This window comes from Tenrec ecaudatus, chromosome 13 (assembly GCF_050624435.1).
Source record: "Tenrec ecaudatus isolate mTenEca1 chromosome 13, mTenEca1.hap1, whole genome shotgun sequence".
NCBI lineage: Eukaryota > Metazoa > Chordata > Mammalia > Afrosoricida > Tenrecidae > Tenrec > Tenrec ecaudatus.
Genome location: NC_134542.1, coordinates 42,478,756 through 42,492,335, shown reverse-complemented (window position 1 = coordinate 42,492,335; position 13,580 = coordinate 42,478,756). Strand labels below are relative to the sequence as shown.

At 50.0% G+C, this 13,580-nt stretch overlaps 1 protein-coding gene across 2 annotated transcripts in view; it reads left to right on the top strand.

The window, feature by feature from the left end:
* The window catches only part of CCDC150 (coiled-coil domain containing 150), a 69,460-nt gene extending 56,094 nt beyond the window's left edge, over nucleotides 1–13,366 (top strand). The window contains exons 19-28 of one of the 2 annotated variants that reach the window (XM_075529247.1): nucleotides 881–1,050; nucleotides 2,246–2,339; nucleotides 4,141–4,310; nucleotides 5,965–6,091; nucleotides 9,099–9,293; nucleotides 9,690–9,758; nucleotides 9,851–10,012; nucleotides 11,539–11,625; nucleotides 12,567–12,686; nucleotides 12,946–13,366. In XM_075529247.1, coding sequence (XP_075385362.1) covers nucleotides 881–1,050; nucleotides 2,246–2,339; nucleotides 4,141–4,310; nucleotides 5,965–6,091; nucleotides 9,099–9,293; nucleotides 9,690–9,758; nucleotides 9,851–10,012; nucleotides 11,539–11,625; nucleotides 12,567–12,686; nucleotides 12,946–13,062 — 1,311 coding nt within the window. In that variant the 3' untranslated portion in view covers nucleotides 13,063–13,366. The remainder of the gene's footprint in view (nucleotides 1–880; nucleotides 1,051–2,245; nucleotides 2,340–4,140; nucleotides 4,311–5,964; nucleotides 6,092–9,098; nucleotides 9,294–9,689; nucleotides 9,759–9,850; nucleotides 10,013–11,538; nucleotides 11,626–12,566; nucleotides 12,687–12,945) is intronic. The other variant, XM_075529246.1, reaches the window with a different exon arrangement.
* The last annotated feature ends 214 nt before the right edge of the window (nucleotides 13,367–13,580 follow it).

The window sequence follows — 13,580 nt, the reverse complement described above, 5'->3', positions numbered from 1 at the left end:
GAGGAGGAAGGGAGGCCTGTCTTGAAGGGGCTGAGAGGAGGTCTGCCCATGGGGAGGAGGTAGAGAGTTGTCCCGCACTCAAGTGGAAGGGGTGCCCTCTGTTTTGGGGAGCCATCCAGACTTGGCCTGCGTGCTTCCTTAATCATCCACCTCATCCTGAGGACCGACTGAGTTCTTTGTGGTCACCATAGTAAATGATCCCACCCCGCAGAGAAGTGTGTGCTCTGGGTGGGAAAGCTGGCTTCAGACCTGGTAAAAAGGTTGAGGCGTGGAAGTGTGTCTGACCCCCACCTGATGGGAGTCCGTCTGTACTGATGGTGACTTCTCACGATTTCTCCTGGAGTTTAAGACAGGTGCTGCCCCTACTGTGACAACCGTTTTACCCACCCAGACGGCTCCTTGGCAGCAAGTGCTAAATTTCACCTCTCAGGAGAGGGCTGTGGGTTCCATCAGACTTCCGCTGTTTCCACATCCTCCTGTGGTGTTTTCCCCCTCAGGTCATTCTGATGGGTTTCAGGTGGGTCCCACTGCCCTTGCCACTCCCCAACCCCCACGTCATAAAACAAAAATGAGCAGGACCAGGACAGACGAGTGTGGAGCCACCTCAGGGCACAGGAAGTTGTTGAGCTGTGTTACAGGTTAAGATACATGCTGAACATGACAGTGGCTAGGAACCACTGCCGAGTCCACCACAGGATTCGTGGCCTGGTTTTCTGTTTTCTCAAAGCCACAAATAAGTTCAGAAGGAATAGAAGACATTGCTCCTGTCTGTGTTCTGTCATGTCTTGGCTTCCATTCTCTTCCTAGAAGTAACGGGACTCAGAAGATGGGAAGAATGCTCAGAAAGGATCCAACATCTTTTTATTTCGCTTCCAATCAGGTGGGAAACTTTCAGCGACAGTTAGCGGAGGCTAAGGAAGACAACTGCAAAGTCACGATCATGTTGGAGAATGTGCTGGCCTCTCACAGTAAGATGCAAGGCGCCCTGGAGAAAGTACAAATAGAGCTTGGGCGGAGGGATTCAGAGATTGCAGGCCTCAAGAAAGAAAGGTACCGGAGATCTTCCTCTGCTCGAAGTTACTGCAGTGAGCTAAAGAATGATGTGCAGTCAGGAAGCGAAGCCCTTCTCTATTACTGCTTTGTTGAAAGACTTATAAGAATTATTTAAAGAAGTAGCAAATTAGGGGAGATGTTGAATTAGACATGGACATGGTTTTCAAAATTTTTTCTAGTGATCAAGGATTTACCGTTGCTGTTTGCCTTACCTTTTAAATGTAATTCTGCCCGAGGGGTGCAGCAGGGTACCTATCAAGATAGTTGAGACAAAGCGCCTGCTTCCATGGGAATTAGCCATTCACGGTTAAGAGTCATTCTGAGAGCTCTGCCTCGCCAAGTTTTCTAAGTTGGTTCCTTTGAACGAGTTTCAAAGACTGCGTGAGATGTTTCCCCTGTAGGTTGTCTGAGTTTAATGTGGCCTTTAAAAATATAATGTGTGTACTAGTGGTGTATATTGCCTTGCTACTGTGGGAAAACAAGTGATGCTGGTTTTCTTCATCTTCATTTTGTACATTATGAATATATGAATTACCTTTGAATTTAAAAGAGAAAGCCATCAAGGGGAATGGTATCTAAATATATTGACTGCCATCACAGTAAAATGCTAGGTAATCATTATGTCTATTTTAGAAAGGAGCCCTGGGGGGCTGTTGCATAAGGGCTGGATTGCTAGTCACACGGTGAGTGGTTCAAATCCAACAACAGCTCGGCAGCTGCAAGTTGAAGCTATCTGATTCTGTAAAAATGTATAGCCTCAGAATCAATTTAATGGTAGGGGGTTGTTGGATTTTTGGGGGGTGGTGGATGGGGATTATATTTAGAAGCAAAATTCTCTACTGCAACCCACCCAATCCATGTGGAGGTGATACTTTTCTCTTGTTTAATTGGTGCTATATTTTTATTAATATAAAAGTACTAGCCCATAAGCTAGCAGCATGTAGTGACAGTGTAATATGTTCAATCAAATGGAATCACACATGAGACGAGGCATTTCATCCTTAAAAGTCCTAGTATCAAACCTTAAGCAGAGGTTCCTAATTGTCGTCTACCAGTGCTTAGACATTCTGAGCCACTCTGCCCTACTGCTCACGACTCCATTCGCTTCCAGAAGAGTGTCCTGCCTGTGAGCCTGAGGCATCCCACGCCTGGACGAGGCTTCTCTGAAACCGCCCCGTGCTTCCTGTTTTAGGGCTCTAAATTACCAGAGGGTGCAGAAGCTGGAAGCAGAAGTGGACCAGTGGCAGGCCAGGATGCTGGTGGTGGACGCCCAGCACAACAAGGAGGTAGTGTGGGGGCCAGCTTTCTAAACACGAGGGTCCTCACGTGGAGATTTGGGGCTTTGTTGGGATATTGGTTTCCAGTGTTGTTTTAGAAAGTGTGAAACTATTGGGGACATTTCCCCTTTGTTCAAATGGGGGTTCCAGTGCTGTGCTTTTGGGTGTGGAATGGGCAAGTCAGGAACACAATTATGCCTTCATCGCTTTGTCTGGCATGTTCTACATTCTTTTTATATATTGGTGCATAAATGATCACAGAAGGTAAAGATCTTGTAAATAACTTTTAACCTCAGTAGAAGAGTGATCATATAATTACTAAGGAAATACATACACGTCACATGTTTATGCACATGCACAAATGTCTGTACATCTGTATGTGTAGTTTTTCCTGTAAATAAGCTACTTATGGAAGAATACATAAGGAACAATTTCTTCTCTCCTGGGGATGGGATCAGAAGGTCCAAGGATCAGACAGAGAGGTTAGTTTTAACTAGTTTGAACGTTTTAGAATGAGGGTGAATTAACTCTAAGCTCTCTAATAACCCACTGAGTATATCCCAACCATTGCCTTCAAAGAGCCCCCTAACCAATGTGTACAATAAGTTCTCACATACCAGGGGGCTTCACAAAGTTCGTGGAAAACGGAATTTGAAAATAAAGACATTTTCCCACAAACTTTTGAAGCTCCTTCATTTAATTCAAGAATCTGTCATTTTCACTTCTGGTTCCAATCACACATGATGTCAATTCTACTGGATGGTGCAGTGAAAGGAAGTAGCACATACAAAAACCAAGCTCCCTGCCATGGGGCTGGCGCAGGGAGTTCCCGAGACAGGAACTCTCTATAGGATGAAAGCCAGTCTTTCTCCCAGAAGCATACCAGGGTAAGCCAAAATGTATCACTATAAAATCATCCAGACCTTTATTAAACCAAAACGTCCAAAGGTAAAGCTACCGTCTCTCGACACATCCCAAATGGAGTGTATACACTTCTGAAGACAATGTTTCCATCTCTCTGGCCCTCCGTGAATGAGTCCACCTGCCTTAGGTTGGGGGTCCTTAAGGGACTCGAATTAGATTCCTTCAAATGTTCTTTGAGTTTGGGGAGCAAAAGAAGCCCGAAGGATCAAGATCAGGGCAGTAAGGGAATGGTAGAATTGTCAACAAGTTCTCCCAGGACAGCCCTTGCCGGCCTTGAAGAAGAGCAAGCGCACATTGTCAGGGTGGAAGACTGCCTTGGTTCAAGTTTGCCGATCCTTTTTCCTCACCTGTGCCATTTCAAGTTGTCTTAAAGCTTCGCATAGAACGATGATGGCAACAACTGTACAGATGTGCTTGACGCGATGGATGGATGGATGGATTGTGATGAGTTGTATGAGCCCCCAATAAAATGATTCTTTTTAAAAACCAAAAACTTCCCTATAATCACCTCCCATGATTGTCCTATATCCTTCAAGAAAATCTATCAAGATTACCCCTTGTAAATGCCCCCAAGTAATCTCCGTAACCTTCTGCACTGACCTCTCGACCTTGAATTTTACTGGCCTAGGAGATCCCCTCAAATGCCACTTTTAGATTGGACCTTTTCTGAAGGGACTCCCCCAAGGACTAAGACAGGTGTGTTACTGAGTGAGAGACCTCGTCTGCAGCCACCTGCAGATCACAGGGGCGTGCTGAGACGTGCTTTTGCTTGAAGGCAGCCCATGCACGTAAGAACCATAGTGCCTTCCTGTGAGTCACCCTGGTATGGTGTCAGGGACTCTGGCTTCTGTTACAGGAGAACTGGACACACTTCCCTCTCTTTCAGATGGAACCGCTACAAAAAGCTATAGATATAGCTAGAGAAGACAACAGGAAGCTGGCGATGAGCCTGGAGCAGGCTCTGCAGACGAACAGCCATCTGCAGTCAAAGCTGGATGACGTCCAGGAGAAACTGGAAAGCAAGGAGCTTGAACAACAGAAGTTGGAAAGCTTCAAGTAAGGGCAGTGTAGTCACAGTGAGATTGGGGAGGAGCCTCTGGGAGCGTAAGTTGGCTCATTCATTTACACCAGTTAAGCCCTTTGCCGTCTACTCTGACAGTTCTCCCAGCAGAGCCAGGTGTGGCCGAGCAGCAGCAGATGCCTGCTGTCTGGGCTATACTCACCTGACTCTCCTTCCCAGTCCTCCCCGCACACAGTACCACGCTTCCTATACGAAGGTTGAACCAAGATTTAAAGTTCATGGTTAGAAGGGGCACATACATGTATCTGCCAAGCTGTTTCTATCAATAGCTGATGCGTCCTTCGGAAACATGATTTGGATAAGGAGCAGCGGCGGCTGGAGGAAGGAAGATTTTCACTTCCCGGAGTGGGATGGCTCCATCCAAACAGGGCATAAACCATTGTTTGTTTTTTACCACCAGCAATTATTTAAGTCAGATTCACTAGGCTCAGTTCAAGCAGCTAAAGTTTTGCTTTTAACTTTGTTTAGATTAAAAAAAAAGATTTATTGAGATGTGGAGTAAATAATGTGAGAGTGTGTGGAAATGTATGCCAAAGAAAACACAGTGGGCACATGCCCCTCATTCTCTTCCCTTAGTGAACATGCTCACACGGAAGGGAGGTGCCCGCGAAAGCAGAGGGAGTGTTTTCACAGTATGTGCTGTGTGCACAATTCAGTTTGATAAAATGCTATCTTCAATATTAGTAAACACTAATTAGTTATTCCAAGCCAGTGTTAGTTAAAAATCATTGAATCCCAGTTTAGGTTGCTACGGTTTCAATGATTATTGGTTTGTTTCAAACTTGAATCTTTAGGAGGCTTCAAGGGGGGGCCCTGGTGAACTGCAAGGTGCACAGTTCAAAACCAACAGCCACTCCTCGGGAGAAAGACTGGGTTTTCTACTCCCGTAGAGTGAGTCTCAGAAACCCACAGGGGCAGTTCACTGTGTCTGTCCTGTAGAGTCGCTGTGAGTCAGGACTGACTCCGCGGCAGTGAGAGGTAGGTGGCCACTGGAGGAAGTCTCTCCCATGGCTGGCCCCAAATTCTGGGGGAAAGGAAGAGGTGAGAGTCAAAACGCTCCTGGTAACAGTTGCTTGGAGATTCAGAATGTGCATTCAGGCCTCCGCTTGAAGTCATTTATCGTCCCATTAAAGCTGACGGCTGTGCCTTTCCCTGTACCTGACGGCCCTCCTGGAATTATGTGCAGAATTGAACTTCTCAGTGCTCACACCCAACAAGACAAAGCAGGCGGGAGGTTAGGGTTTAGGCACGTGGAGGCTGAGAAAGGTACACCAGCTCTGAAAGGGCGGAGGGAAAGCCTTGGAGTGGGCTAGGCTCCGGGGCAGCAACAACGAGAGGAGAACAAGGGCCACGAAGAGGAAAGTGCAGAGCATCCGCGACGAGAGGAGGTCAGAGGGAGGTCCAATTCAATCTAAGTCCGTCTGCCATAACACACTTTCCAATAAAGGCACTTTGTGTGTGTGTGTGGGGGGGTGTCTTCTGTTAAGTTTCCAATCAAAGAGGCTCCTTATGAGTGAGCCACTGTCATATGTAAATCCCACCCCTTTAGAGATTTAGGTGCCCCCCCATGCACCCCGGAATCTTTAAGATGGTGTCTAAAGACACCCTCTCATGCCTCCTTCACCACAGGGAGCGGATGGTGGAGGAGTCCAAAATGGAGGCTGAATTACACGCGGAGCGCATAGAAGCTCTGAGAAAACAGTTCCAAACCGAGAGAGAGACGGCAAAGAAAGCGGCGCACCGGGAAACCACGGAGGTAGGCGTCCTCTGACCTGCCCATCCCGCCTTGACCAGCGAGCCCAACCCCGTGCAGCACGCGGGGAAATGGGTCTCTGTCCAAGGAGAGCGAACCAGCCACTCCGCCACGGTCAGTAGAGTCGAGGCATAAACAGACTGCCGTCGGCTGGGGAGAGCAGACCTCCGGGCTCCTCCGTCCACTTGTCTAGCCCTGTGGCTCACCCATCTCCACCGAGGCCCCATCCACACCGCGTTGTGTGTCAAATGAGACCATGCTTGATGGTGGCCTCTGCTCTGAGCATGCGAGCAGCCAGGGCCACACACAGCAGAGGAGCGTGCTTGCTGCCAGGGCTGCCGGCAACGGTGAAGGGAGCCCGGGGACAGGAGCCCCGGTGGCATAGACAGCAGCTTACCCGTCCAGCTGCCAGGGCCAGCGGGTCTGAACCCCCAGCTGCTGCTCAGGAGAAGGACAGCCCCTCTCCTCCCGTAGACAGGTAAAGTCTCAGAGAGAGGGCAATCCTCCCTTGTTCGATAGGGGCCCTGGGAGGGAGGGAGGGAGTTTGGGTCCGTGTATGGGAAAGTTCATGGGTGGTGGGAGAGGGGTGATGAAAGGACGGGATTAAGAGTGACAGAAGGCTGGACACCCGGATAAGAGGAGGAAGGAACAGTGCGCAGTTGCGAAAATGAACATTGTTTGTGAACAAATGCAAAGGGGCTCATTCGGCTGGCTCAGAGACTTGGGAACGGTCAAAGGAGTAGGTTTTCGACAGACAGGATCAGCTGGGAGACCGCACTACCAGAAGACCCCAGAGTTATTCAGCCCGCAGAGGAGAGACTAAGGTAGGAACAGTGAAGGGAAGCGGGAAGCATGGCGACGCAGGAGAACTCACTCATCATCGAGTGCTGGATGGTTAAAGCCTTCGCAGGAGAAAGAAATCACCAGAGGCCACATGTGACCCTGCAAGGTGGACGGGCCAGTCTGTGCTCCGCCCCATTTGGCACAGGCAGCAATATACCAAGAAACTGTTCCTTTAATCAGAGCCATGACCTCGTGGCTAGAACCGTGTTGTCCCTTGGAAAGCACTATGTAAATATGAGACGTCAGCGTGGCGAAACAAGAAGTTGTGCTGAAATGTAGAGACGTTTCTTCAGTCCAAGTAACAAAGATCAGTGACAATGGTCAGCTTGCGAGGAGGACAGGGACAGTGAGAGAGACATCAGTGGGCGAGTTCGGTAGCTGTAGAGAGGCACCATGCACCCAACAGACCGGAATCTGAGTCCCAGTTCCGCCCTGGAGTCCGAAAGTCACTTGGTGACGAGCCAGTTCTGACTCATGGTGACCCTCGGTGTATCAGAGCAGTTCATCACTAGGCCTTGCTTCTGAGATCCCCCTGGGCAGGCTCAAACCACCAACCTTTTGGTTAGCAGCCAAGTTCCCAGTCTTAACCATTCCCATTTTGTACCCTAAGGATACCCTTTGCCACTTATTAACTGCCACCCCCCCACAAAAACAAACCTGCTGTCAAGTAGATTCTGACCTATCGGGCAGACTCGGAGAGCCCCACAGTGCTTTCGAGGCGCTAATCTTCCTGGGGGCAGACAGGCTCATCTTCCCCACGCCACAAGGGCTCCTTGCCACAGACTCGCTCACGGGAGCATGTGGGGGCTTCAGAGAGCTCGTGGGAAATGGTAGGAGACACTGGCATGTTTCTCAGGAGCTTTTGAAGTCCTTGTGCGCTAGATGTATAATCGACTGAACTGCTGAGTGTCAGAGTACGTAATCACAAGGCGGATAGCCTCTCCACGTTGTCTGAGGACGCAGTCAGAAAATGGATGTAGTGTCTCTTTCCCAGCACGTGGGACCTAAGAGCACAGTGCAGGATTGTTGTTTGGAGTTGCCTAGGTTTAGACAGAGCTGTGATGGAGGGCAACAGTGAGATGACGCACGGGAAGGTCATTAGGCGGTGGTAAAGAACTAAAACTGTAGTGGGAATTTAGGATTTGAAGGAAGGAACAAGCAGAGAGAGAAAAGTCACAAATAGGCTCAACTCCATTCTTGGCGATGTTACACATAGGGACTGCACCTCCCTATCCTTCTGGAGTCCCGGTCGGGTAAGTGTTGGCCTGCCGATGGCAATGCCAGCAGTTCAAACCCACCAGCCGCACTGCGGAACACAGTTGACACTGTCCCTGCTTCCGCATCGATGCACAGCCTCAGGCACCCTGTGTAGGTAAGGCTACTCTAAGTTGGAATTGCCTGGATGACAGTGGGTTCGGTTCTTCTGATGTTCTGGGTCAGAATGGAGTCATCTGAAATAAGGCTGGGCTGTCCCTCCGCAGTTGCCTTTTCCTCAGTAAATATCGGTGGCACTGATTTAAGAGCACTTGGGGATGATGGTGATAATTACTGAGCGGGTTCGTGGGCAGGACTCTTCACTTATTGTATACGCTATCTTATTTAGGAGCCGTGGTGGCACAGTGGTTATGCATTGGGCAGTCATCTACAAGTCCGCAGTTCGAAACCACCAGCTGCTCCTCTGGAGAAAGACGAGGCTTTGTACTCCTGTACAGTTAGAGTGTGGGAAACTCACAGGGGCAGTTCTACCCTGTCCTCTAGGGCCTCTTTGAGTCTGACCGACTTACTGGCAGTGAGAGCTTATGTAATCGGCGCCTCATTTTACAAGGTGGGCAAATACACGCTTTTCAGATGAAACACTTAGGCTTGTGGACATAAAATGCCCCAAATCACACTGTTAATAAGTGGTGAACTTGAGCTTTGAGTTTAGGTTTCTCTGACTCCAAAGCCGTTCACTTCAAAGAACAATGAGTATAGATATACATTTCTTAATGTATTCTAAAGACTGTTCTTGTGTCTGAAGTCTGCTTACACTGGCGTCATGCTGACCGCGGCCCGGCCTTTGCGGAGAGAGACCCAGTGAACTGATCGCCCAGAGCCAGACTGAGCGTGAGCGTCTCTCCCTGACAGGAAGGTACCAGTGACCCAGTTGTCCCCTTGTGCTCCGCAGCTGAAGAAAGCCATGGACGAAGCCAACTTCAGGTCAGTGGAAGTGTCCCGCACCAACCGGGAGCTGCGGCAGAAAATAACGGAGCTGGAGAAAGCCCTCAACAGCAACAAGGAGAAAATGAAGAACCAAAAGGCCCAGATTAAGATGCACTTGTCAGCCAAGGCGAACAATGCTCAGAACGTGGAGAGGATGAAGGTTGTGGAACAAGCCCCGCTCCACCCCCCACCCACCCCCAGCTCGCTAGGGTCCAATGAGAATGCAGGCAGTGGGGATGTCGGGGACGGGGGCCTTAGTGCAACACGAGCAGCACATGGCTCTGGGAACGGGACGTGGGCAGATCGCCTGTGGGGGAACTTCCAGCACCAGACAGGGATGGTAACATGGCCAGCGTCACCATCTGGCTCCCCCTCTGTCCCCCTGTATCGATTTTACTGGGCTTTGCTCTTTAAGGGCCCAGAGGGAAGGGAGGCCGAGCCCTACAGCTTCAGGAGCCCTGGGTCTCCCATGGGACCCTGTCTGCCGCCCTGCAGGCAAAAAGAGCCAGCGAGGTGCCTTCTCACCAATCCATGTTCTCTCCACTTCCGCTTTCAGCAAATAGAACAAGAACTGAGGCAAATGGAGCTCATTAAGGATCAGTATCAGAAAAAGAACTATGAACAGGTAGATGGTTTCCACAAACCCTATATTTATTATTCACCCCAAATCTCAAACGTGGACAGCTTCACCGGACTCACCCTCTCTGTGCCCTGCAGTCTCTGAGTATCCAGAGATTCGTGTCCGAGATGACCAACCTGCAGAACGAGATGCAGCTGTTGGCCAGGAGCCAGTACGACGCCTCTGCACGGAACAAGCAGCAAGAGATCCGGCTGGAGGCGGAGCGAAAAATTAGGCAGGAGCTGGAGAGTCGGTGCCGGGTAAAGGTTGCTTAAGATCCTTCTAGAAGATGGTCAGCCAATGACATGGCCCTTTAGAGTTTCCTGCTGATCTGGACTCTACAGTAGTAAGAGAGAGAGAGACCAACAATTATATCTTAGTAGTGCCGAGCAGGAGCACAGTGAAGCACTTGGCTCCCAACGGAAAGATCGCAGTTTGACACCACCAGCCCCGCACTGCCGGGCAGGCCCGGGGCAGCTCTACCCTGACCCTGCCAGGCCACTCTGACATAGAGTTCACTGGGGCAGCTCTACCCTGACCCTGCCAGGCCACTTTGACATAGAGTTCACTGGGGCAGCTCTTCCCTGACCCTGCCAGGCCACTTTGACATAGAGTTCACTGGGGTAGCTCTACCCTGACCCTGCCAGGTCACTCTGACATAGGGTTCACTGGGGCAGCTCTACCCTGACCCTGCCAGGCCACTCTGACATAGAGTTCACTGGGGCAGCTCTTCCCTGACCCTGCCAGGCCACTTTGACATAGAGTTCACTGGGGCAGCTCTACCCTGACCCTGCCAGGCCACTCTGACATAGGGTTCACTGGGGCAGCTCTACCCTGACCCTGCCAGGCCACTCTGACATAGGGTTCACTGGGGCAGCTCTACCCTGACCCTGCCAGGCCACTTTGACATAGAGTTCACTGGGGCAGCTCTACCCTGACCCTGCCAGGCCACTCTGACATAGAGTTCACTGGGGCAGCTCTACCCTGACCTTGCCAGGCCACTCTGACATAGAGTTCACTGGGGCAGCTCTTCCCTGACCCTGCCAGGCCACTTTGACATAGAGTTCACTGGGGCAGCTCTACCCTGACCCTGCCAGGCCACTCTGACATAGGGTTCACTGGGGCAGCTCTACCCTGACCCTGCCAGGCCACTTTGACATAGAGTTCACTGGGGCAGCTCTACCCTGACCCTGCCAGGCCACTCTGACATAGGGTTCACTGGGGCAGCCCTTCCCTGACCCTGCCAGGCCACTCTGACATAGAGTTCACTGGTTGCAACAGAGCTTTAGGAAGAAGCCAATAGCTTTGACTATATGGTAAATATTTGTTATTTTTAAGAACCAATTATCTGTCACATATGCAAAGTAATGATTACTAAATAAGACTTATGGCCTGATTTTCAGTCTTTTAAGAACTTTATACCCCTTGGCTGTATCATACAGCAAGATGCACCCATGGGTGACAGGCCTGTTGGCGGCTCTTGCCACCCGTCTGTCCCCGAAAGGGATTGTGATGACATCACCTAGCTCCTGGAGAGGCTGGCTGCTGTAGAAAGAAAGGCTACTTGCAGAAGCCATAAATGAGAACACTCCATGATAGGTGGACACGCACACCTTGTAGGCTCGGTGGGAATCAGCAGTTTCTCTCTCTTTCCTGGTAGCCCCTGAGTGAGCACCCCATTCTGCTTTCATAATTCAACTTGGTTGTCCAGCTAGGACAATGCTAATGTTTTCTGTCCCATCTAATATGCTGGAAGTTTGTAAAAATCTTAGCATCATATTTTCAGGAATTAGAAGAAACTGTCAGACATCTGAGGAAATGTAAAGAGGCAACCGAGAATAAACTGAAGGAAGCCAGTGTGGAATCGGAACAGGTGAGCCAGACCCGGGACACAGCGACCTAGGGCAGGTGTCCTTAGACACAGCCTAAAGCCCCGAGCCAGTGAGGGATCGTCCGTGGATGTAGGTGTCAGGAGTACAGCAGGAAAGAACCAATCATTTAATCACTACAGTCTTGGTTGTAAAAAATGAATCCATTTTAGACCATGCGTGCTCATGATGGGTAATAGGATGTTAAAACATATTTCTCTGCCTGAACTAAGTAGAGCCCTGCCACCGGTGGCACGTGAGGTGGTGCGTGGAAGCCTAATGAAAATCTGGTAGCGCTCCCTCCAAAGCACCAAATGCACAGAAGGCGGCGGGCATGTGTCGGCATTGAGGAAGTGGGGGCCAGCTGCCTGAAGGCCGATTCGAGTCTGCACATCATGCACCAGGGCATGACTGTTTTCAGATGGCCGACAGAGATCCTTTGGAAGTGTGTGACGAGGAGCGAGTGTAAATAGCAATGCATTGATTTTAAAGGCAATAAGAACTTTGTCCACGAGCCAGTACGATGGTTTTTAGCAGTGCACCCTTTGACCCTCATAAAACACAGCAGAAAAAGACTGGCCTTCACAGTTGAGTGAATCCTTCTGGAGGTGGACTTAGTCTTAGGAAGCAGGGTTTACAAACTAAAATCTGATTTGCGCACCTGCGTTCTCCGGAGCCCTAGTGATGTGTGTGCCCTCTCATTTTCAGGGCTGCGCTGTATGTTCATTCCCATATAATCCTCCTGATGGGTCCTTTTGTGTCAGAATGAGGCAGCAGGCCTCGTTCCCAACTTACTCTCTCACCTAGGGAGCACATGTTGCTTGTTGTGTTATGCACATAGGTGCACGGGGCCTTCCACTCAGAAGTTGGGAATTTAAGAAAACCTTTCAAACCTAATACACCAAAACAACCCAGAGTAGCTGTGGCCGTGTCCTTGCTTGCTCAGATCACAGCTAACCTGGAAGAAGCACACCGCTGGTTCAAGTGCCGGTTTGATGGGCTGCAGCTGGAGCTGACCAAAAACCGCCTGCAGAGGCTTCCCCGAGAAGACAGGTGGCAGCAAGAGGCGAGTAGCTCACACTTGGCTATCTTCTTTTTTTACACTTAGCTACCGTAACAATTTTAGCTCTTTTTAATTAGAAGTTTCTCTCCAGCTAACCTGGCCACTCATCTTTAGCTTTGTTTCAACTGTGGCAAGAAGCCAGTGAACTAAACTGTCCGCAGTGGCCCGCCTCCCAGAGAAGCCCACCCATCGTGATGGCTGGGTGGTGCGGGGTGCAGCGGGTCCTCGCCTGCCTGAGCTCAGCGCGCGTTCTCTCCACTAGGACGAGGACGTAAGGCACCACGTCATGCCCAACCAGTCTGCTCTCCATCGCTGGGAGACGAAACAGAATCTGCGCATCCTGTCTAAGAAGTGCCATTCTGACAGCGAGAGGAAGTGACGGCCCTCACCGAGGACAGCTCCGTTTCCAGCTCCGCCTCAGGAGGCCGGGAGCCCAGCCGGGAGGGCTGGCCTGGGGCGCAGCCAGCACCACGTGAAGCCTGGATGCGGGCTGAAGATTGTGGACCCTAGTTGTTCTGTTATGAACTCCTATCAGTGCAGAACCACTCCATCTTTTTGTCCCTTCCCCCTTTCCCACTCAATAAATTTATATTGTTGTATGGTAAGGCATACTGGTGCATGGTACTGGGCAACGTTTCTAAGTGCGTTACTATCCAAAAACTTCAGTAAAACAGCCAACAGATTATCCCTGAAATGACATTCCAGGGCTAGAAGCGCCTGGAGAACACCGAGTCTCCCACGATTGTAAATACTCTTCTGCGCTGGGGCTTATCAGTACAGCTTTAATAAAACGAACGTCTCTAATTGTTTTCTAACTTTAATGTGCTTTAGGTGAAGGTTTCCAGAGCAGACCATCAGTGTCACAGCCATCAATTTATGCACGTTTTGTTTCAACTC